Source organism: Terrapene carolina, unplaced genomic scaffold (assembly GCF_002925995.2).
Source record: "Terrapene carolina triunguis isolate 2854851 unplaced genomic scaffold, T_m_triunguis-2.0 Scaffold190, whole genome shotgun sequence".
NCBI lineage: Eukaryota > Metazoa > Chordata > Testudines > Emydidae > Terrapene > Terrapene triunguis.
The window spans coordinates 530,253-552,366 of record NW_020664541.1 but is presented as its reverse complement, the minus strand read 5'-3'; the positions used below and the strand labels follow the sequence as shown (position 1 = coordinate 552,366).

Sequence of the window (22,114 nt, the reverse complement as noted above, 5' to 3'; positions counted from 1 at the left end):
TTCATTGCTTCTAGGTTGAATTATTGCAACATACTGTACTTGGGGCTGGCTGTCAAGGTCACACAGAAGCTATTAACTAAGTATGAGCAAAAAACCATGACCTGAGCACAATATAGCCGTGATTCTCACACACTATAATGTGTATGTGGGACATAGGTTTCATTCTGCATTACCTGAGAGTGCAAATCTTTAGACTCTAGTCCATTAAAGCTTTAACTATCTAGACTGCCTCTCCATCCCCAAACCACCAAAGCAGGGGCGCTCAACAAGCATGCTGTGGTTGACTGTGTTGAGGATGAAACTTTCAGGAACCTGAGATAGATCATTCTCAGTGGAGGGCTGACTGTGGTACTCCTTACAACTGGAGATCAGAGTGAGCCAAAGCCACTGTGAGGTGTACCTTTTTACACAAGCCTTTCGTCACCAAGGGATGGACAACAGCTGGCATTATTTTTCAGGGTTTTTAATCTAACAGCAACCGAAACAGGAGGACTGGAGCGTAGGTTGGACAAAATAGGCAGTTCTGCCTCGTTTTTAGTGCCCAGATTCCGTGGTGATGGGTTCACTAGAAATCATCATATCATGGTTAAAACACTTCTTGGTCCTATCTATTCTACAAGACAAAGCTGTGTTTCAATAGTGTCTGGAGACAACCATGTTCCTCCCAACAGTAGTTGCTACACTGTGGCTGGGACCTGAGATGAATGTGAAGGGGTAATGGTTTCAGGATGGTACTCTAACACTAAAATCACTCACTGCAGGTGTGGGGTTAGTTGGGGTGTACATTGGCTGACTGGTGCACATAAATTGGGGAGGGTAGAGTGGTTTGGGGATTAGTTTACTGAACAAAGCCGTGTGATTGCACTTCAAGATGCATTCTCATGGGGACACTTGACTGTGTCCTGTTTCAACAAACAATGACAGTATCTGCAGAAAAATACAGCAAACACAGTTCATATTACAACAATGTTCCACTTAAGAAAAAATATTGAAAACTATTTAAAATCTCTTGCTTTTCCCATGCATTGAGTGTAAATAGGTTTTTTATTCACCTGTCACTGCTGACTAAATGGTAGTCTTGACACTGATGTTTTTATAAATATATTGTGTTAAATAATACTGTGTTGAAAACAAAAGGATTCCGAAATTTTTGACATTTTTTGTCTTTAAGCCAATTAAGCAGCTCAGAAAAAATGCAGCTGCCCAAACCAGCACTTTATCTTCAGCCAGTCTTCCCTAAAACTAAAGTGACTGTAGTTGTTGTTTTTTCCCAAACCCATAGGAATAATTTGCCCAGTAACTTGCCTGTATGTCTTGGGGTCCAGTCCTCCTCCCATTAAAGTAAGTGACAAAACTTCCCTTGACTAATGAGTAAAGGATTGGGCCTTTTGGTCAAAAAACCGTTATATATTAGGTTTTATTTTTATCCCTTAATGTTTTCTTAACTCTTTTGGGCCGTCATTTGCATACACTCACTGTCTGCCTCTTGGCTGTTCCTCCCCCATCCCAGCCAGCAGGCAAATACAACTCCTCTCCACTTGCTAGCACGCCTCTTCAGCTACTCTGGACTCCCTGACTGCTCCACTTTTCTTTCCCACTCTACCCAAACCAACAAAACTTGTATACAATCCTGTCCTGGGTCAATTAAAAATACAACTCATGCACTTCCAACCAATGAACATCTTTAACCATGGGCCTATGCTTTTCATCTTCAGAGTATTTTATAATCAGACTTGGGTCCAACTCTGTTTTTCTTTAGGGCTTATTCTCTTCTTCACATCAACTGGTTTCTCTGGATCATTTGGGTGAACAGTCTGGTGCTTTGAGATGAGAGAATGTCAGAGTCCTGGAAGGGGAGGTGGCTGGTGAACAAAGCAGTTTTTAGGAGGGACATTGGCAATTTCATGTGGTGTGATAAGAGGTTTTTAGTGCATCAAGATCAAACATTCCCTGCCCGGCCTGAAAGTCACTTTCATGCCATGGGTGGGGAGAGTAGACTTGCAGTGCAGCACACGTCACCCTGACAGTTGTGGAGCTGCATCCTCCCTGGCTTAAAACCTACATAGAGGACAGGGAGCTACAGAACCCTCCACCCTCCCAAAACTTCCTGGACTTGTCTTTCTGTTGCCTCCATCCTACTTTATGCATTGGAGAACAGCTCCACACTGGTACACTCCTGCTGCTACCGAAGAAAGAGAGACAAATAAAACAGAGGCTCACACATACATGGTTACTTGGAGCTCGAAAGGGAAACTGACAAGACAGCTCAAAGTAACAGATATGTGTGATTTCTCCTGTGCTGCCTTTACTTAGCACATCCAGTTACAGGCGTTGTGGAGCAAAGATTAGCTGCTTCTGTTTTGTTTTAACAAAACAGTGAAAACTCTAGGTGAATGTGGGAGGTAAGATCAAATAGACTCTCCTCCCAGCCCCTGTGCTGTTCCCAGGCTTCTGCCAGCCTTAAGGGAAAAGCTTCTTCAGAACAGACAGATACAGGTGAAAAGAACAGGAGTACTTGTGGCACCTTAGAGACTAACAAATTTATTAGAGCATATTTGTTAGTCTCTAAGGTGCCACAAGTACTCCTGTTCTTTTTGCGGATACAGACTAACACGGCTGCTACTCTGAAAGATACAGGTGAAGCTTTTTTCTGTTTGGTCCAATATATATGTCCCTCTTTCTTCTTGCCACCAAATAACATGCATTGTCCTAAGCCATTCCCCAGTATTTGCCAGGGGTGAGTGGTGGACATGGAGAGGACGCTAGTTCAGAGTGGAGTCATATGGAGCGCTCAGACCAAAAACTCTCCGGGGAAAGCCAACGAATGCCAATCTACTACATTGGCTTGTGAGGTGAATTCACTTCCTCCACTGGTGCTTTTGGTGAGCTGGGAAGACAGTTTCTGTTGGTTCGGTAATCTGGCCTTGCCTCTGGTGTGGAGAAGGCAGGGTGGGGGATATATGAGATCAGTGGTAGGACGTTTTGGCTCAGAGCAGGTGAGAGGGTATCATGGTGTTTCCCTGGAGTGGATAAATGTGGTATTAGGAGTGCTGAAATGTCTGAGTTGAAAAAAGTTTCTCTGTTGCCATGTGTTTGTATTGTGGCTGCTGGGAGCAGCCTCTAAATGCAGAATTGGAACCTCTCCTAGGGGTTTGCAGCTGCGGTGACCTTGCTGCTTTCCTTTCTTCCTTCCTGCTCCCCTTTTTGGGGGGCGGTAGAACAACATGCCTGCCTCAGCTGTCATATCCAGGTTAAGTGGCTGTGTTTGCTTCTGTCAAGCTAGCACATGCTTCTGTGATGTGATCTCTTATTAGATTAGACAGCACCCATCGGCTCTCCAATCCCTCAGCTTCCCTGGAGATTTCCCTCTGCTCCAATGCTGTTCCTATTCTATCTCACTGTGGGAGTCAGCATGCCAACTGCTCCCTTCCTTAGCTTTTAGTTATGGAGGATTATTTGAGATGGAGGAGGAGTGATATGGGAGTATTTTGAGCCACACAAGCTAAGCTGTGAATAAATGGTCTTGGTTTCTATTAACTAACCCCTTCCTCCCCTAAACTTGGATGGATCAAGAGTTCAGCTGAGAAAACACTGGATTCCCCAACACACTCAACTATATAAATTAGAGGTGGAAAATTACCTTGCTAAGCAAATCCCTCCCACCATCAGATTTCCTGCCCCCTGCTTCAAATCACCCTAGATCAGGGGTTCCCAAATGATGGTAACAACATATCTGTATGTTACAGTGAAATATGGACAGATGGCTAAAGACGGGTAGTGTTAAGAAGAACACACAAAATATCAGTGATGAGAAGGGTAGGGGTATGCGGGCGGCTGGTAGATCTGGAAGGGGGTACGCAATAAAAAAGGTTTGGGAACCTCTGCTCTAGAGGAAATTCCTGACTCACCCTATAAAGCCTATAGAGCTATAAAGTTTTTTGTTTTCAGTCTGTTCATAGAGCTGCCAGTTTAATAGAGGCTTGAAGTTTGTGTAAATGACACATGGGGCTCTTGATGCAAATTCCAGGGCAGGGGATGTAGGGAGTGCTGATGTTGCCTTGACCTTTTCAGAAGACCCAGAGGCATTTTGCAGGGGTGTGGAAACCTCTGATCTCCCACACTTCAGGCTGTTGAATTCAGGAGACAGAATTGGACTCTGAGGCAGAGGCTGACTCAGTGTTTGTCACCACTTACTAATCCAGCTGAGTTCATATTAATGGTTTGCACTAATGGTTTGCAACAAAGCAGTGCCCCCTCTCCTCCCCCTCCCCCATCAGAGGGGAAATGTCATTGGCTCAGTAAGAGTAGAAGGAAAGAGGTAAAGTGTGGGAGGAAGACGGTGGCATTGTCCATCCCTGAACTCCTGGAGCCTCTTTCTTTTGTCCCCCCACCTCCAACCCTCCCACATAGTCATGTACGTGAACCAAAGGAGTATTAGAGGGTTGACTATCCAAGTGCTGTCTCCTTTTGGAAAGCTGGCTATGTGGATACGAATGGGTTCTTTGACATAACAGGTTTTCTTGGACAAAAGGCCATCACGTTCCATGCCTTGAAATTGCAGAGAGATCATTTGAGCTTTGTTTTCCCCCATTACGCTTCTTTTTCCTGCCCTTGCCTAGGAACCATTATTACTAGTGACTCTTCGTTTGTCCACAGCTCCCTGCAGAGTCCACTAATGTTCTCCAAGCATGAGCCAGAAGAGTTCACGTCACCTAAGAGTGGTGTGAGGCAAGGTGTTCCTCACCCCTGTCGCACTGGTTCTGCTATGCTCTGTCCCTGTATAACTCTGACACCTATCTGGCATGGCAGTGCTAGACCATCAGGATCATTCCATTTTCCATGCTCTGCATACAGTCTAAACTGGTGCTCTGAGGTTGCCTACTTTACACTGGCCTCCACCAATTCTGATAACTCTCTTGCATCACAGAAATCTCTGAAGGAGGTAGAGAATATACTAGTTAAACTATTTTCCCTGAAGGGGTAATACCTTGCTCCCCTCCATTCTGCCTGACTTAGCTTTTCAGTAGCTTCAAAGACTTTAGCCTAGGGTACAAGCTGGTCCTTCGAACTTCCCTCCCCCTCTAAAGATAAGAATGCTAATTTGTACAGTAAAAAAAGGCCTCCATTGTTACCCCACTGCCCAGCCCAAGGCCAGGCCTGCAGCTGTAACTCACATTGCTTCTGATAAGGTCAGCCTAACCTTTCTTTTTTTTGACAAGTCATGATAGACTGATTGATTTGTGAGGGAGAAAACCTTAGCTAGGCCCTTACATTTTTTTGTTCCTGAAGTAGTCTTTGCTTCTCCTGACCCCGCTAATGATATCTGACTGAGGTCATCTCAACAAACACCAGAAATCCTCCCCACTTCCTTCTAGAGGACTTGCCTTTGTGGAAAAAAAAAATATTCCCTACTTATTCAGAATTAAGCTCTCCTGACCTCAACTATTACTACTGCCCTTACTGTAGAGGGGAAAATATCTTGTATTCACCTGTCAGTTAATGCTCTCATTAACACTGAGTGACTCCCAAAACTAAGTTTGCCCCTTTTTGTCTATTCAGAAACTACACGCTGCCAGCTGATAAGGGAAAACGAATGTTCTTCGCTTCCAAAATGGACTCCATGGTGGTCGTCTGTCCTGTAGAGATATTTGACTATTGAGCTAGAGAGAGACTTTCCAATAGCCTCTTCTGTATACTGAGAGTCATCTGTTCAAGGAACCTATAGACTTCTGCTGATAAGGACCTTGCAGGAAAAAAAAAAGGGATGGGGGTATTGTGTTGGCTAGCCAAAAGAAACCCAAGTCTTTCAATTTTCACAGCTGTAACCAGACATAAATATATCTTTCATTATTTTCTCTGATTGGCCAAGCAGTAGAAGGAACTTGTAGAGTGACCATTCCTTTCACCCCGATGTTTCTTGAGGGGAAAGGTTGAGACTCCTGGTCTCATTGTTTCCAGATTCCTTCAGTCTACCATTCTGGAGAACTCTTGGGTAGGGGGTAGAGGAGGACTACTTCTGGGCCCCCTTACAGTTTTGAGGTTATGTCACAGTTCTTAGTTCTGTCCCAAATAATGTTGTTTCCCTCTCAAGCTTAAAACATGCATGCCATTGTCCCAGCTTTCTGTGGCATTTACTCGTTCATTGTTACAAAGAAAATAGGCAAAATGGTGAAGTAGCATTTAATATACAAGAGATTTAAAATACAGTAACATGACAAATATTGTATCAATGAGTCCAGCCAACTATTTGGCATCTGTGAACCTTCAGAATGCTCAACTACATGTGCCAGGGTTAGCTGAACATCAACCATAAAAAATTCTGCCTCAGGTATATTTCCAGTTCACTATCACACCTTTCCTTTTGATCCAATATTGACAGTCAGAAGTTGGTCTGGGTTTTTCTGTTACAAAATTAGCAGTGGGTATTCCTTGTAAGAAAGGATGATGTGGCAATAATTCTATACTTGGACCACTGTGAGGGGCCTGTGTTCTTCTTGATGGGAAGTGGAGATAGACTCTGGAACTGTGTTATTGAATCAGGTTATTGGTAAACAAAAGCAAGTCTTCTGTCTTCCAGTCACACTCTAATATCTTGGAGCCTGATTTGGAAAAGGTGCAGGCAGCCTCCCTCTTAGAAGAGGACAGTGGCTATGTCTACACTACAGACCTTACAGTGGCACAGCTGCACTGCTGTAAAGTCTGCTCTATGCCAGCTGGAGAGAGCTCTCCCACCGGCATAAATAAACCTCCCCCAACGAGTGGCAGTAGCTCTGCTCTCCCACCGACATAGCGCTGTCTGCACCAGCGCTTTTGGTGGTGAAACATGTCAGTTAGGGATGTGGTTTTTTTCAGACCCCCTGACCGACAAAATTTTTTTGTCAACAAAAATGCTAGTGTAGACAGAGCCTTAGTTATGGTGATTTTGATAACCGCAGAAGAAGGAATTATGCAAATCTCAATATCTAGATGATCTGTTGCCTTGCTCCCAGTCCAAACAGACAGCTCACTGGGATTCGCAACAGGTAATAAATCCTATAGACTCAGGGGTTTATGATCAGCTTCAGCAAGCGTTCCCTAACCTTTTCACAGAACGTGGTACACCTTAGGACTCTGAAAATGGTCGAGATCTAGGTATGGTGTAGAACTTATCTTGATGCCCCACCTTAATCTGGTGGTGATCCTTCAACTCCTGGACTCAGACACTGTTAATGGGCAGTGCAACACGAGACCTAAGCATGTCCACTATCTGTAAGGGATCGCCAACAGGAGTCCTTGCACAGTCAGATCACAATCTTCCCAGCAGGTTCTTCCATCTCCAACAGAGGGGGACTGCTCCAGAACCCTTTCCAGAGGAGAACCATTAATAGAAATATTAGAGGTGAGAAAAATCATGGGTGTTTTTCTGACAGGCTGTGAAATCCACATATGGACCCATGCTTGTCTGGGGGAAATGGCCAGCCCGAGAGAGGAGGATAAATATAAATTGGCTGGATGGAGTTGAGGGTTATTGGGAATGCCGTGAGACATCTGGTTCCCATCTCGTGTTCTCATTCTGTCCTGATTCAAAGCGCCAAACACACAGCAGCAGCTTTTGCAAATTGATGAGAGAGACACTGAGCACTCCTGAGAACAGAGGCTGTGTGCAGCTGATATCGGGCTGACATTACGTCTAGTTCTAGCCCCTTACGTAAAAGTAAAACTCAAACCATTTGGTTGAGTCAACAACCCCTGTTCCCAGAGAGAATGTGAATTAAATGACCGGGTCCTTCCGATCATCTTTTGGAAATGGGGACCTTCATGGATCGATTCGTTTTCTCTGAGCAGCAACAAAAATGGAGAGCAAGGAAAATCAATGCATTCTCATTCCAGTGGTCCAATTGTCTGATGTGTGCCTTTCCTTCTTTTCCAATTCTGGCTCAGCCAGAAAAATCAGAACAGAGAAAGCCATACTTCTCCTGATAGCTCCTTCTTGGCCCCATGGGCCCTTGTTCTCCAGGAACCTGGAAATGTCGGTTTGGTTCCCCCGAGATTCTGCCCTCATTAGATGATCTTCTGACTCGAAGTTCAATCAGATTCTGACATCTTGAACTTGAGAGGGTAGAATTTGGATGTTGTTAGTTTGTGGCTTTATTCCTTCAAACCTGGAAGGAAGTTGTCTGAGATTTTATATAGTTAGCATATTTCCAGGAAATGGGGTCCAGGCATGACATCTGTTCTAAAAGTTTGTCAAGTATTGCCTCGCTTTCTTATTTGATGACTTCATTAAAGATCTAAATGTTTAAGCACTCTGTGTGATCAAATAGAAGTTTTAGGAGCGCTCAGTCTATAAAGAGAATCTGATATCCTGTCTGCAGGTTTTCAAGGCAGCAACCAAACGTTGCCCATTTTAAAGTTCCCAGTTGCAAGTTGGAAATTGAATTTGGCCCTGAAATGTGTCATGGAACAACCATTTGAACCAATGGCTGCTCTTATTTAAGATAGAAGGCTGTATGTGTTGATTGTTTTGTCTAACAAAAAACAATTTCTGCACTTTTTACCCCACAAAGTGGGTACTTCAGCTGGCACAGGAATTCTTCCTTAAAATAATCCCTCCTTATTATGTCAGTAGAAATATTTCCTTCTATTCAAGGAGGTCACATTGCATTTACTTGATTGGGAGGTGAGCTGTCCACTGTTAGTTGGGCAGAACAAAGACATTCAGAAAGGCATGTGCTTCCCCCCCCCCCCCCCCCCCCGGTCATAGGTGGAAAAGAGCAACGGCAGAGCTGCTAAAGCCACCATATCCAATTCTATACAAGTAACTGTCATTGAATACTATAGGAGGTCAGGTAAAACTCCTTCAGGGAAATGGAGTCAGTCAACAAGGAGTCATTTTCCACTTGAGGTGCAGAAAGAAACAGGGTCATATGGAGTAATCTGCAGAGTGGGGACATAGGCATCTCTTCACTCATTTATAAGATACTGTCAGGTGGACGTTTCTTCCACAAAGGCTGTGGCCATCAGGTCCTGCAGGTTGCCATTCTATCTTGACCCCTCTTTCCTATCTTTTCTTTCTTCCTCCCTCTCTTAACATCTGACCTTCTTGCTAGTTCTCAGTAGTCTTCCTCCAGACTGATTGTTAAAGATTTAATGCTTTTTTTGGTTACAGTTTCGTATTTGTTTGGTTTGTGGCTATTCTGCAGTTGTGGCATAGTTCCCTGCATTGTCTAGGGCAGTCAGCTGGTGCCAAAAAGGATCCAGCTGAGCTGCCTCCATGAACGCATGTGGGAATGGCTATCCGGTAGTGTCCATTCAGACACACAAACTTCCTATGTGTGAGAGAAAGGCATGTTTGCAGCTACAGACCACAGGTCTGGAATGCTGGCAAGTCACAGGAGTCAGGCAGTAGCACCACTCATAACAAATAAAGTTTTAACAGTTGGTGCTTCATCTCACCCAGTTTCTGTAGACTGAAACTTCCACGCTCAGAACAAGCTGCATCTAAAATTAGACACACACTTATTTATCTGAGCACAGTCAGCAATCTAAGGTGTGACAGGGCAGCACTTACACCAGAACTGTTACTATTTACAGCAACCTTCAGTGTAAGGTGAGGACAAGAAGTTTAATATGGTACTGAGGGCAAGGTGGGGAGCTAGTGGCAAAGGAGATTCAAAGAGAGGAGTAATGTGGTCCTATTGTCAGGCAAGGAAGATAATTCTGGTAACTGCATTTTGTCCGGAGAGGACAGAGTAGTCCGGGCATGGAGAAGTGTTTTACCCTTTAGGACAACAAAGGGTCTGACTTTCAAAATGATTTGGAAGAAGGCGCCGGAGTTGGTAATTACCTGGCTGTATGGCCAGGGAAAATTCCCTGGATACGACCAGGGAAAAGGGAGAGACAGTGAGCCTGGTAGATAATGATGGTGTGAGCTAAAATGGAGGAAGGCAGAAGAGGATCGGAATTGTCTGTGAATGCTCCATTGCATCTTCCTTTTATAAAAGTCAGAGTCCGCGCTGATTTGAACAGCTACCTAATGTGATGAAAAGGAGGGAGACTAACAAAGAGGCTTTAAATGATGCAAAATCCTGTATTGTCTCAGTTAGGAATACTACCAGCAGGTAGGAGAGGGTCAAGCCTAGCTGCACAGCTTTAACTAGCCCTGGCTGTCCTAGGACACAGCTCTTAAAAGCATTCATGAAAGTTTCCCAGTGTCAGTCGCTCCACTTCCCGCTACATATTAAGTTCAGTTAGGTTGTGCTGAGCCAGCAAGGCACAGCTTTCAGCCTTGCCAGGATCTTCTAATTCCATTTCCCACCCCCACTAAGTCCTGTCTTTTTTTGCATATTAACCTACAATAGGGGGGACTTGTTCTCTTGATCAGGTCACAGACGTTTCACAGCTACCTTGAGGACATTATCAACTACCGCTGGGAGCTGGAGGAAGGGAAACCCAACCCCCTACGGGAATCCACTTTCCAGGAGCTGCCGCTGCGCACCCGCGTGGAGATCCTGCACCGCCTCTGCGATTACCGGCTTGATGCAGATGACGTCTTCAACCTCCTCAAGGTGCTTTGGGCCACAGCAGCTGTCTGATGGGGAAGATGGCAGCCACAGGGAACTAGGCTGGGTTGTGAAACCTAGGTGGGGATGGAGGGAAATGTTTGCCTTCATGGAGGCTGTCTTTCCTTTTTCCTGCCACTGCTTGTATACATCAGCCAGCCTCCAACCAAGGGGACAGGCCATTTAGGGACTGATGCTCCTGTGGCGTTTCTAGTCTGTCCATTTGGGGAGCAAGAAGAGACTGGGGATTTGAACTATAGCGTGGAAGTATTTCTCTCTAAAGTCCATTTTTTCTCTTTGTCTCCAGACCCAGCTTTGGAAATATTGGTGATGGGGTTTCCCCATTCTCTCTCCTTCTATTAATGTTCAAGGGGGTTGGGTTGGGTTGGGTTTTTTTTGAGCCAGCCTCTTAGTGAGGTACATAGGTTTCCCATAGTCTGTGTATTTTACGGGCTTGGAGATGTAATTTTTTTTTAATCAAAAAGAAATGTTTTAAAGTCATGTTCTTGGCGGTAGTGCAGTGAATAAATAGTCGTGCTTTTTCCACCTCTGGAGCCCTGGGTTATGTCGGATTACAAAGAATCTAGGCAAGTGGTAGGGTCTCTCTGTCATGGATGCATTCGCAGCACAAACATCACTACGTAAATTGGCCTGATTGGCTACATCTCTGAAGAGCGTGACTTGAATATCTGGCAGTGCTTCCAGGGTATTGGCAGCGCTGTGGGAGCTAGGAGTGCAATTCTGTCCTGCAGCAGTGCCCCTACCATCCCCCATTATTAAAGTGTATTGGGAGAGCTGAATGTGGGAAGTTTCCGCAGTGCCTCCCATGCTTGGCATGACACTAGCCAGGGCTAATTAGACCTTCACTGTCACGAGCACCAAAAATGAAATATTAAAACTAAAGAGAGCATGCAAATTAGAAATGCCAATCTAAATCTCTCCCTAGGTGGAGAGGGAATGTATTCTTTTCTCTAGAGTGATATCTTCCCAGAACTGCATCAGAACAGATGTGTTGTGGGGGGTGGGGCGGGGTGTTTGTGGAGGGATGTCAGCGTGTTTTGAGTGACAGTGCGACTGTTTTTCAACTTGTCACTGTCTCTCTCACTGCCTGCTCCCAACTGAATGCAGGGTTTGGATGCAGACAGCCTCCGTGTAGAACCACTGGGTGAGGATAGTAATGGCGCCCTCTATTGGTATTTCTATGGCACTCGTATGTACAAAGAAGAGCCAGTGCAGGGGAAATCAAATGGAGAGCTGGCTTCAGACAGGTAACAACAGCTTTGAAGTTTTCCTAATTTCCACACCGCCCGGGTAAACAGGGAGAAGAGGGCAGGGCAAATGGAGCGGAATGGACTATGCAGCAATAAATCGGAGTTAAATAAAATCTGTTTGACTGTCGCTGTTGCTGGGAGGGTGACGGTGGCCTGAATTTGTGCAGGACACGGGTAAAATTGACAAATGCACCAGTAACTAAATCCTGATGTAAGGCGACTAAAGCCACGCTTAGCCTTCATGGCACTACAAAAATCTGCCAGTGGGGTAGGAAGATTCCTCTGCCACCACCACCACATTCCAAGCAACCTGCCCCTCGGAGACAGCAGCAGTTACGAGTCACTGTCTGCTCCTGAATTAGTCACCCAGCTAGTGGTAGTCCCGTTCTTCCCTCCCTCCCTCCCACTTGGCTGCTGTAGTTAATCCCTCCCCTAGTTGGGCCCATAGCAGCTGTTCTGATTTTTTTTTTTTTCCTTTTTCTTTCCCACTCTTCTCTCCCTCCTCCCCTGCCAGCCACAATTCCTTTCTTCAGGAGATATTTTCTAACCTTTCATTGTGTTCCAGGGGAAGTGGGGGCCAGACAAACACCCCAAATGTTCCTGGGAAAACAGGCAAGAGACGAGGGCGACCCCCAAAACGGAAGAAACTGCTGGAGGAGAATCTGTTGCTGTAAGGAAAAGGGTGTTCCTGGAATGGTTATGTGATATACTCTCATATAAGGAGGAAAGCTGGCTGGTCTTTCTTGGCATTGATAGTACTGATGCACCTTTTGGGGCCTCTCATTGGTACTGAAGATCCCCTGCACCCCAATTTGTGTTTTTCCATTTGGGAGTCCAAAGGTAATTCTCCCTGCAACCATACCCCTGAAGCCATGATCTCAAATCATCTTGCACAGACAGACTGGGTTGGTACTTGGGTGAGGACTCTAAAGAAAATCCAGGTGTTGCAGGAAGCAATGTGGGTGAAACAGTGGATGCCGTTCTTCCCACTGAGTCCGTACTGACCCCTTTGAGCTGCATGTTGCTAGGGGGCACATTGCAGCCAGAGCGACTATATTTAGATGCTATTTTAAACCAAAGTCCTGCCTACCTGAAGTCATTAACGATCTCCTGGTTCTAGCCACAAGAGTAGGGATGTTATATCCTGGCCACATTCCAGTTTGGCCATTTACATAATTTTCCTCGAAGTTTCGTTCAAATAGGATATTTCTCACTTCCTGTACAAAATTTGTGTGGTGTTTGCTGTGCATTAAACAGCCGTTGCATTCTTCCCCAGAAGTGGCTGCATTTCAGTGGCTGGTGATGTCATTGTATGATTGCCTTCTTCTTTATAGGGAGAAGGCTGAAGAGAACTCGCTTGTGCATGAGACGCAGATGAAAAATGGTAAAGACATTATGGGAGGAATTTGATCTGCTATTGCAGTTTTAAAATCATCCAAAGCTAAGAGAGACAAGATTCCCAGGGAAGGAGGAGGGTCTGTTCAGTGAGAGGCTTTCTGGAAGTGGTGCCCTGTGTCTTTAGCCCGATTGGTTCTGATTGTATTTGGCATGAGCAGTTAAAGAAATAGACTAACTTATTCCCAGGAGCATAGGCAGCCAAATGCTTCCTGTATAACAAAGCACTGTTTTGGGATGAGGAGTGACTAATGAATTAGGTTATTGTGTGGGAGGCCTGAGTTTGGAATAGGCTTGCGGGGGGAATCCTCCTCTACTCACGCACTAAGGTCAGTAGAGAAAGACTATGTATGGACAGATGCTCTCCTGAGAAGGGGTGAGCACAGGCCATGTGGACACACATCCTGTTTGTGGTAGATGCATTTTGCCCTCTCTGTTAAAGGGAGAGAGTCACCAGGGTGGGTAGTATTGTAGGAGAACAAAATATTCTCCTTGCCTGTCTCCCATCTGGTGTCAGTTGTATACACTGTCAGTAATGTGTAAACCAGGAATTAGGGAAATCCATGTTCCAGGTCCTTACTGGGGAGCCCTTGGCCCACAAGGAGTTAGTGAGGTGAGATGCCAACATATTGTGACAGTTTCTCCAAAGGGACTGGGTGGGAGACTCATTTCTCAAACAACCAGTGAGAATCCACTGGTTTGAATATTACTTACGGGTTAGACCTGCCTATTCTTCGAGTGCTCGCTCATGTCCATTCCATATTAGGTGTGTGTGCTCGCCACATGCACCGGTGCTGGAAGATTTTCCCTCAGCATTCTCCGTAGGGGACCGGCTCCGGCACCCTCTGGAGTGGCACCCACATGGCGCGGTATAAGGGGCACAGTCGGCTCCCCCCACCTTCAGTTCCTTCTTGCTGCCAGTGACATGCTGGAACATCTGCTGCTTTGGCTAGCATTGTTTCGTTCTCCGTTCTTGCGAACTTTGTAAAATCCTGTAATATAGCTAGTAGTTGAATCCGTTACCCTTACTAGTAGTTCTCGAAGTCTTTGTTAGTCCCGAACAGGACTCAGCCAGGGGACGGGGCATGCCCTGGTCCCCAGGCTTTAAGCCCTGCGATCATTGCAAACAGCCTATGCCCGTCAGCGATCCACATAGTAGACGCCTAAGTTGCTTGGGCGAAGGGCACATAAGCGACATGTACGTCTCTGCCTCAGCCGCACCGTTCCCCATCGCATGGGACATCCCGCCACCGCTCACCCACCCGAAGTCGTCACGCCTCAGAGAGACAGGCTCAGCAGAGCCCTTTTCAGTCCCCAGACCTTGGGCACCGACAGCGGGATTCGAGGCGTACCTCACTGGTAGCTTGACGTAGACCCATCGAGGCATGCGCCCCCCCGGCAAGAGCACCAAGACCTACCCCTCGCGTCACCGAGACCTTGGTACAGATCCCGGGACCGATCGAGGGACCAAAGCCACCAGTCACCAGACGGCCGTTGTCAGTCTCCGAGACGGGGATCGCTGCGTTCGGGAAGTTACTCTCAGCAATCAGCTTGTGATAGCTCCTTGTCCCGGTCGGGTAGCATAAGGCTTAGATTGCCGTGTTTCCAACGCCAATCCGCCGAACACCGTCAGTCCCCGAGGCCCCAACCAAGATATTTGTCTCACTCAGACAGGTCTGCCTCCAGGCGCAGCAACTGGCACTAGTCAGATAAGAGCCGCCGCTCCGCCCGATGCGGGTCGCCAGGTAGCGACCGCTCCAGCTCCAGCTCCAGCACCGAGCAAGGTTCCCAACTGCGGGGCAGCCTCCGGTGCCTGTGGTGCTGCCTACATCATCAGCACTGAAACCAGTCCCATGGCCCCAGGCACAGTGGGCGGTGCCATGGTACCCATGGAACCCTGAGGGTTCACCCAGCCTTCCCAGGCTGCCCGATTGGTGTCAAGAGCTGCGGACAGGCCAGCAACCTCGACATCCAAACCCCCGCCAGTCCCTGAGACTTCGGGGGGAAGGACCCCACAGGTCCAGGAGGACCCAGGAGAGCAGCCTGCTGGATCACCAATGGACGTTGAGGCTCCTGCGGTACCAGCATCGTCCTCATCATCGCCAGACGAGGCTATCACGGGGCCCCCTCACCCAGTTCCTTAGGATGATGCTAAGGCGCACCAGGAACTATTGAAGAGGATCGCATCTAACCTGGGGCTTCAGGCCAAGGAGTTGAGGGAGGCTTCAGACCCTGTTGGATGTCATTTGCACCTCGACACCTGCCAGAGTGGCGTTACCCCTTCATGAGGGGGTATCAAAGATTACCACTGCCCTGTGGCAGACTTCCTCCTCCTTGCCCCCTATCTCCAAAAGGGCCGAGCACAAGTACTTTGTGCCAACAAAAGAGCATAAGTACCTATATTCTCACCCGGCCCCCAATTTCCTGGTGGTTGAGCCACAGCGAGAAGCAAGGTCAACCCGGGGCTACCCCCAAAACAAAGACTCAAGGAGGCTGGATCTTTTTGGATGTAAGGTTTATTCGTCTTCCAGCCTGCAATTGAGAGTGGCCAACCACCAGGCCCTCCTTGGCCGCTATGATTACAACATGTTGCAGGCCATGGCCAACTTCGAGGCTTCGCTCCCCGAAGGGTCCAGGAAGGACTTCTGGGCAATCCTCGAGGAGGGCATGACGGCGGCCAGAGCAGCCCTCCAAGCAGCTTCAGACGCGGCGGACTCTGCAGCCCGCACCATGGCCTCCACCATCTCCATGTGGCAAGCTTCCTGGCTGCTCCTCTCGGGCTTGTCCACCAAGGCTCAGCAGTCGATGCAGGACCTTCCCTTCAACGGCCAGGCCCCGTTTGCAGAACAGACTGATACCAAGCTGCACAGTTTAAAGGACTCCCGTACCACCCTGAAAACACTAGGGCTGTACTTCCCAGGCCTGGCACGTAAGCGGTTCAAACTGCAACAGCCTCAGGGACAAGGGAGCCAGCCTCAACAGGACCTGCCTCACAAGAAGGCCAAGGGCTACAAGCGCCGCCCGAGCCACCCTTCTCCACCCCCTGCTCAGTTGGGCTCCACCCGTAATAAGCAAGGGGCCAAGCTACTGTTTTGAGGGTGCACCCAAGGGCTACCTACCAGACTGTTCTCTGGATCCATCTTCCCTGGTTTTTTTCCAACCGCCTTTCCTTTTTCCTCCCTGCGTGGACCACTGTAACCTTGGACCACTGGGTCCTGAACACAATGGGACAGGGCTATACCCTCCAGTTTCTTTCTATCCCTCCCAGCCCTCTTCCCTGTCCCTCTTCAGGGACCCTTCTCATGAGAATCTCCTCATGCAGGAGGTTCAAGGGTTGCTACATCTAGGGGCGGTGGAGGAAGTTCCTCTACAGTAGAGGAACAGGGGAGTTTATTCCCGATACTTTTTAATCCCAAAGGCCAAGGGCAGTCTACGTCCCATCCTGGATCTGCGAGACCTCAAGTACCTAAAGAAGCTGAAGTTCCGTATGGTCTCCCTGGCCTCTCTCATCCCCTCCCTGGATCCGGGAGATTGGTATGCTGCCCTCGACCTAAAGGACGCGTACTTCCACATAGCGATCTTCCAAGGACACAGACATTTTCTCCGATTCACGGTGGGACCTGGCCGCTACCAATTTATGATCCTCCCATTTGGCCTGGCGACAGCACCAAGGGTGTTTTCCAAGTACATGTCGGTGGTGGCAGCTTACCTCAGGCGCCAGGGTATCCAGATCTAGCTCAGTGGTTTGAGCATTGGCCTGCTAAACCCAGGGTTGTGAGTTCAGTCCTTGAGGGGGCCATTTAGGGATCTGGGGCAAAAATCTGTCTGGGGATTGGTCCTGCTTGAGCAGGGGGTTGGACTAGATGATCTCCTGAGGTCCCTTCCAACCCTGATATTCTATGATTATATAAGTCTATGATCTACCCGTACCTCAATGACTGGCTGGTCAAGGGTAGCCCCAGATCTCAGATCCAAAAGGATGTTGGGGTGCTGCAAGCCACGTGCCACTTCCTGGGCCTACTGGTGAACGACAAAAAGTCTACGTTAGTTCCAGTGCAAAAGATAGAATTTATCGAGGCGGTGCTCGACTTGACCTGCACCAGAGCGTTCCTGCCTCTAGAAAGGTTTCAGACATTGACAGACCTTATCACGGAGGTGTCCACGTTCCCCCTGACTACAGCCAGCGTCTGCCTGCATCTGCTGGGCCACATGGCAGCTTGCACATACGTTGTCCACCATGCCAGGCTCCGGATGCAACCCCTGCAGCAATGACTGGCGACAGTCTATTCCCAGTCCAGGGATCACCTGGAAAATATTGTTACCATTCCCCAACAGTATTCGCCTCACTGCAGTGGTGGACCGATTGTGAGACGGTCCTAGAGGGAGTTCTGTTCAACAACCCCCCTCACTCCACTGAGTTGATGTCAGACGCCTCGGACCTCTGCTAGGGTGCACACCTCAGAGATCTCCAGACCCAGGGTATGTGGTCCCTGGAGGAGATGGTGGTACACCTAAATGTCAAAGAACTCAGAGCGGTCTGGTTGGTATGCAGCGTCTTCCTACCTCACCTGTTGCGCAAGGTGGTGAGAGTCCTGATGGACAACACGGCCTCGATGTTCTACATCAACAGGCAAGGGGGGAGCACATTCATCGACTCTCTGCCAAGAGGCTCTCCGTCTATGGGATTTCTCCATTGACCACGAGATCCACCTGGAAGCTTGTCACCTCCCTGGCGTCAAGAACATGCTAGCGGATCACCTCAGCAGGGCCTTCTCCTCTTACCACAAGTGGTCACTCCACCTGGAAGTAGCCTACATGATCTTCCAGACCAGAAGTAGGGAACTCCCCAAGTGGACCTGTTCGCTACCAGGCAAAACAGAAAATGTCATCAATTTTGTTCTTGGCAAGGTCTGGGCAAGGACTCCCTCTCCGATGCTTTCCTCCTATCATGTTTGGGGAGCCTGATGTACGCGTTCCCTCCGATCCCACTCATCACCAAGGTCCTGGCAAAGATCAAGAGAGACAGGGCGCAGGTTATCATGCTTGCCCCAGCGTGGCCTCGCCAGCACGGGTTCGGCACGCTCATGAACCAGCGGCCCCTTCCTGGTCCCTGTCCAACCGACCGACCGGACCTGCTGTCACAGGACCACGGTCGGCTCCTGCACTCCAACCTCATGTCCCTCCACCTCTCGGCTTCGATGCTGCGTGGCTGAACCCAGAGGAGTGGACCTGTTCGGAGGAGGCCCAACAGGTCCGCCTAGGAAGTAGGAAGCCCTCAACCAGACTCACTTACCTGGCCAAGTGGAGGAGGTTTTCCTGCTGGGCATCCAAGCGTGGCATCTCTCCCTCGCATTCTTCCATACAGGCTGTCCTGGATTACCCTGCTCCATTTGAGGAATCAGGGCCTGGCATACTCTTCCATTAAGGGGCATCTTGCGGCCATCTCCACTTTTCACCCGTCGATCCAAGGACAGACAGTGTTTTCCCGTGACATGACAGTCAGATTCTTGAGAGGGCCCGAGAGACTCTTCCCGCAGGTACGGGCTCCTGAACTGCAGTGGGATCTTAACTTGGTCCTCTCTAGTATCACCGGCCCGTCCTTTGAGCTGCTGGGTTCCTGCTTCTTTTCCCACCTGTCATGGAAGGTCGCTTTCCTAGTGGCGGTGATGTCAGCGAGACGGGTCTCTGAGATTAAAGCCTTGATCTCAGAACCGCTGTACATGGTCTTCTACAAAAACAAGGTTCAGCTGCGGCCCAACCCGGCCTTCCTGCCAAAGGTGGTGTTTACGTTCCATATGAAACAGGACATCTTCCTCCCGGTGTTCTGTCCCAAACAGCACAAGACCAGTGAGGAGAGGCGTCTTAACTCCCTGGATGTCCGGAGGGTCATGGCTTTTTACTTAGAATGTACCAAGCCTTTCTGTAAATCAACTCAGCTCTTCATCGCTACAGCGGATAGGATGAAGGGCCTTCCGGTGTCTTCGCAGAGGTTTTCCAATTGGATTATCTCGTGCATAAGGACCTGTTACGACCTGGCGGGGGTTCCGCTGCCACCGATTGTCAGCGCCCACTCACAGGCATCTTCGGCGGCCTTCCTGGTGCACATCCCTATCCAGAACATCTGTAGAGCCACAACGTAGTCCTCTGTCCACATGTTTACCTCTCATTATGCCATCACTGAGCAGGCCAGGAACGATGCTGGGTTTGGCAGAGCTATGTTGCTTTGGAGTCACCTGATATGGAATGGACATGAGCAAACACTCGAAGAAAAGACAGTTACCTTTTCCGTAACTGGTGTTCTTCGAGATGTGTTGCTCATGTCCATTCCACAACCCGCCCTCCTTCCCCACTCTCGGAGTTTCCAGCAAGAAGGAACCGAGGGTGGGGGGTGCCAGCGGCACCCTTATACCGTGCGATGCAGGCACCACTGCAGAGGGCGCCAGAGCCGGTCCCCTACGGATACTGCTAAGGGAAAAACATCCGGCACCAGTGCACATGGCGAGCGGACACACCTAATATGGAATGGACATGAGCAACACATCTCGAAGAACACCCGTTACGGAAAATGCAACTGTTTTTTCTACCATGATAGAGGCAACTCTGGCTTTGTCTTTTCTCTACCTCTTCCTCAGAGTTCAACTTCCCTCTGGACGGCTGCAGCTCCACACTCGGAATTCAAGAGAGAACTTCCAAAGCTGAAACTACATAAATAGAAATGTGGTAGGTTTATAGGATGGATGTTTTCTGCTAGTTTGGATAGTTTCAGCTTTAGAAGTTATCTCCTGGGTCAGAGCGCCGTGCTGCAGCAGTCCAGCAGAGGGAGTCTGAGCAGATGTAACCCATGAGTAGTGTCCAGACCCAGTTGATGCCTTCCATTATGAAAAATAAATTACAGCTAAGGAAACCAATTCTTCCTTTCCCCACTTGTCTTTTCCTCCTGTGGGCTGCTGGATAGACATGGTTGTGTTTTTAGAGTGGGTTAGGTTAATAATGGCATTTCACAGGTGCTGCCATTGTTTTATTTCCCACCCCAGCGTACAGTGCCCTGGAGTGTGTATTACTGGCACTAGGGGCCAGGACGATGCTCTTGAGAGAGCTTGGAATGAAGCCATAGCTATGCAGGTCTTCCCGTTACATATATGAACGATTCTTCTTGCTTCTTCCTAGACCTCGACCCATGTCACCTAGGAGTGTGTACACAGTCAACGTCTTTCTTTCTTCCCAAGTTCTGGAGGGGAAGGCGTGGGTTGGAGGAAAGCTGCCAACAATAATCATTGCAGAGATAATATCCCTTTTTGTTCTTGAAGGGTCCCAGGGACCAGGCCGTGGGACATGGTGGCTGCTGTGTCAGACAGAAGAGGAGTGGAGACAAGTCACAGAGAGCTTCAGAGAGAGAACCTCCCTAAGAGAACGGCAGCTCTACAAACTCCTGAGTGAAGACTTCCTGCCTGAGATTTGCAACATGATTGCCCAGAAGGTGTGTGTGAGCACATAAGGCTGGGAAGGTGTCAGCCTGCTTATCTCTGTATGGTGGCTGCTCTTGAGTGCAGGGACGCTGGCTGGCTGGGAGAGTGCTAAATCCAGCCAGCCATCAAACCCCTCTGGGAATAGGGAAGGATGTTTTATCTGTTGCAGCAGAGACACTTTGAGCAATACAGGATCCCTAAATACTTTCTAGGTACCATGTAAACAGGGGCTACTAGGCTTTGTTTGCAGGGAGTGGGATTTTTGGTGATGGAGTGGTGGCTAGAGGTGGATAGCTAGACTCTGAAGAGTGCTGCTCATCAGATAACTATTTTAAGATGGGACAAATTTGGAGTATGAACTTCCTGAGAACATGCCTCTAAAATCAACTCCATAGCCAGTCTGCCCTTTGGAGAGGTCTGTATGACGCTACCCTTGTAAAGCTAATAGTAGTTTCCTGGTCACACCTAATACAAAAATTCCCTTACGAACTTCAGTGGTGTGCCCCAATCCACATCTTCTCCTTCTTTCCCTTCCTCTACCCCCATTTCAGGAGAAGCGTCTGCAGCACACGGAGTTTTCGCCCAGGTGGATGTCTGATCGTCAGCCCATTAAACCAATCCAGCAGGAGGTGAGAGAGTTTGAAAATGGTTGCAAGCAAATACCTCAGGGGAAAAATAACCCAAATCATAGCTATTCAGTGGGAAGGGAAACTTAAAAAGCATTAATGCCGAAAGAGAGCTTGATAGCAGCCATCAAATTAAAGATGACTATGCAATGGTACCAAAAGAAGCCAATGCACAGAAGCATCATATCATGAATCAGGGTCGTAACAGCCTTTCTCTAACTCAGAGGCAGCTGCACCCGCAGGAATGGGTTCACTTTGAGGAACTTCACTACTATAGAAATATTGACAAATTGGAGGCTGTTCAGAGAAAATCTAAATAGGACCAGGGATAGAAGGATTGATTTACAAAGGGAAATCACAGAAGTGAAGAACGTATACAGGGGCGGCTCCAGGCACCAGCGCAGCAAGCGCGTGTCTGGGGCGGCAAGCTGTGTGGGGCAGCGTGCCGGTCGCCGTGAGGGCGGCAGTCAGGCAGCCTTCGGCGGCATGCCTGCGGGAGCTCCGCCGGTCCCGCGGCTTCGGCAGGAATTCAGCGGCGGGTACGCCGAAGGCGCGGGACCAGCAAATCCACCCGCAGAAACGCCGCCGAATCCGCGTGAGCAGCAGATCGCCCGCAGGCATGCCGCCGAAGGCCGCCTGACTGCCGTGCTTGGGGAGCAAAAAACATAGAGCTGCCCTGAATGTATAGCTTTATAAAGGTAAACGTGAGGCTACATATACTTGTCAGGGAGTAGGGACTAAAGGTGGAGATGAATTCTTTCATTTAGTACACGAGGTGTAATGAGGAGAAATAGGATGGAACAGGGAGGGAAAAT

The 22,114-nt window shown here is 48.4% G+C and overlaps 1 protein-coding gene across 1 annotated transcript in view; it reads left to right on the top strand.

The window, feature by feature from the left end:
- The window catches only part of LOC112113988 (cat eye syndrome critical region protein 2), a 131,719-nt gene that overhangs the window by 78,013 nt on the left and 31,592 nt on the right, over nucleotides 1–22,114 (top strand). Inside the window, 6 exon segments of the mRNA XM_024210488.1 lie at nucleotides 10,364–10,547; nucleotides 11,670–11,809; nucleotides 12,378–12,482; nucleotides 13,147–13,196; nucleotides 20,515–20,684; nucleotides 21,225–21,302. Coding sequence (XP_024066256.1) covers nucleotides 11,754–11,809; nucleotides 12,378–12,482; nucleotides 13,147–13,196; nucleotides 20,515–20,684; nucleotides 21,225–21,302 — 459 coding nt within the window. The 5' untranslated portion in view covers nucleotides 10,364–10,547; nucleotides 11,670–11,753.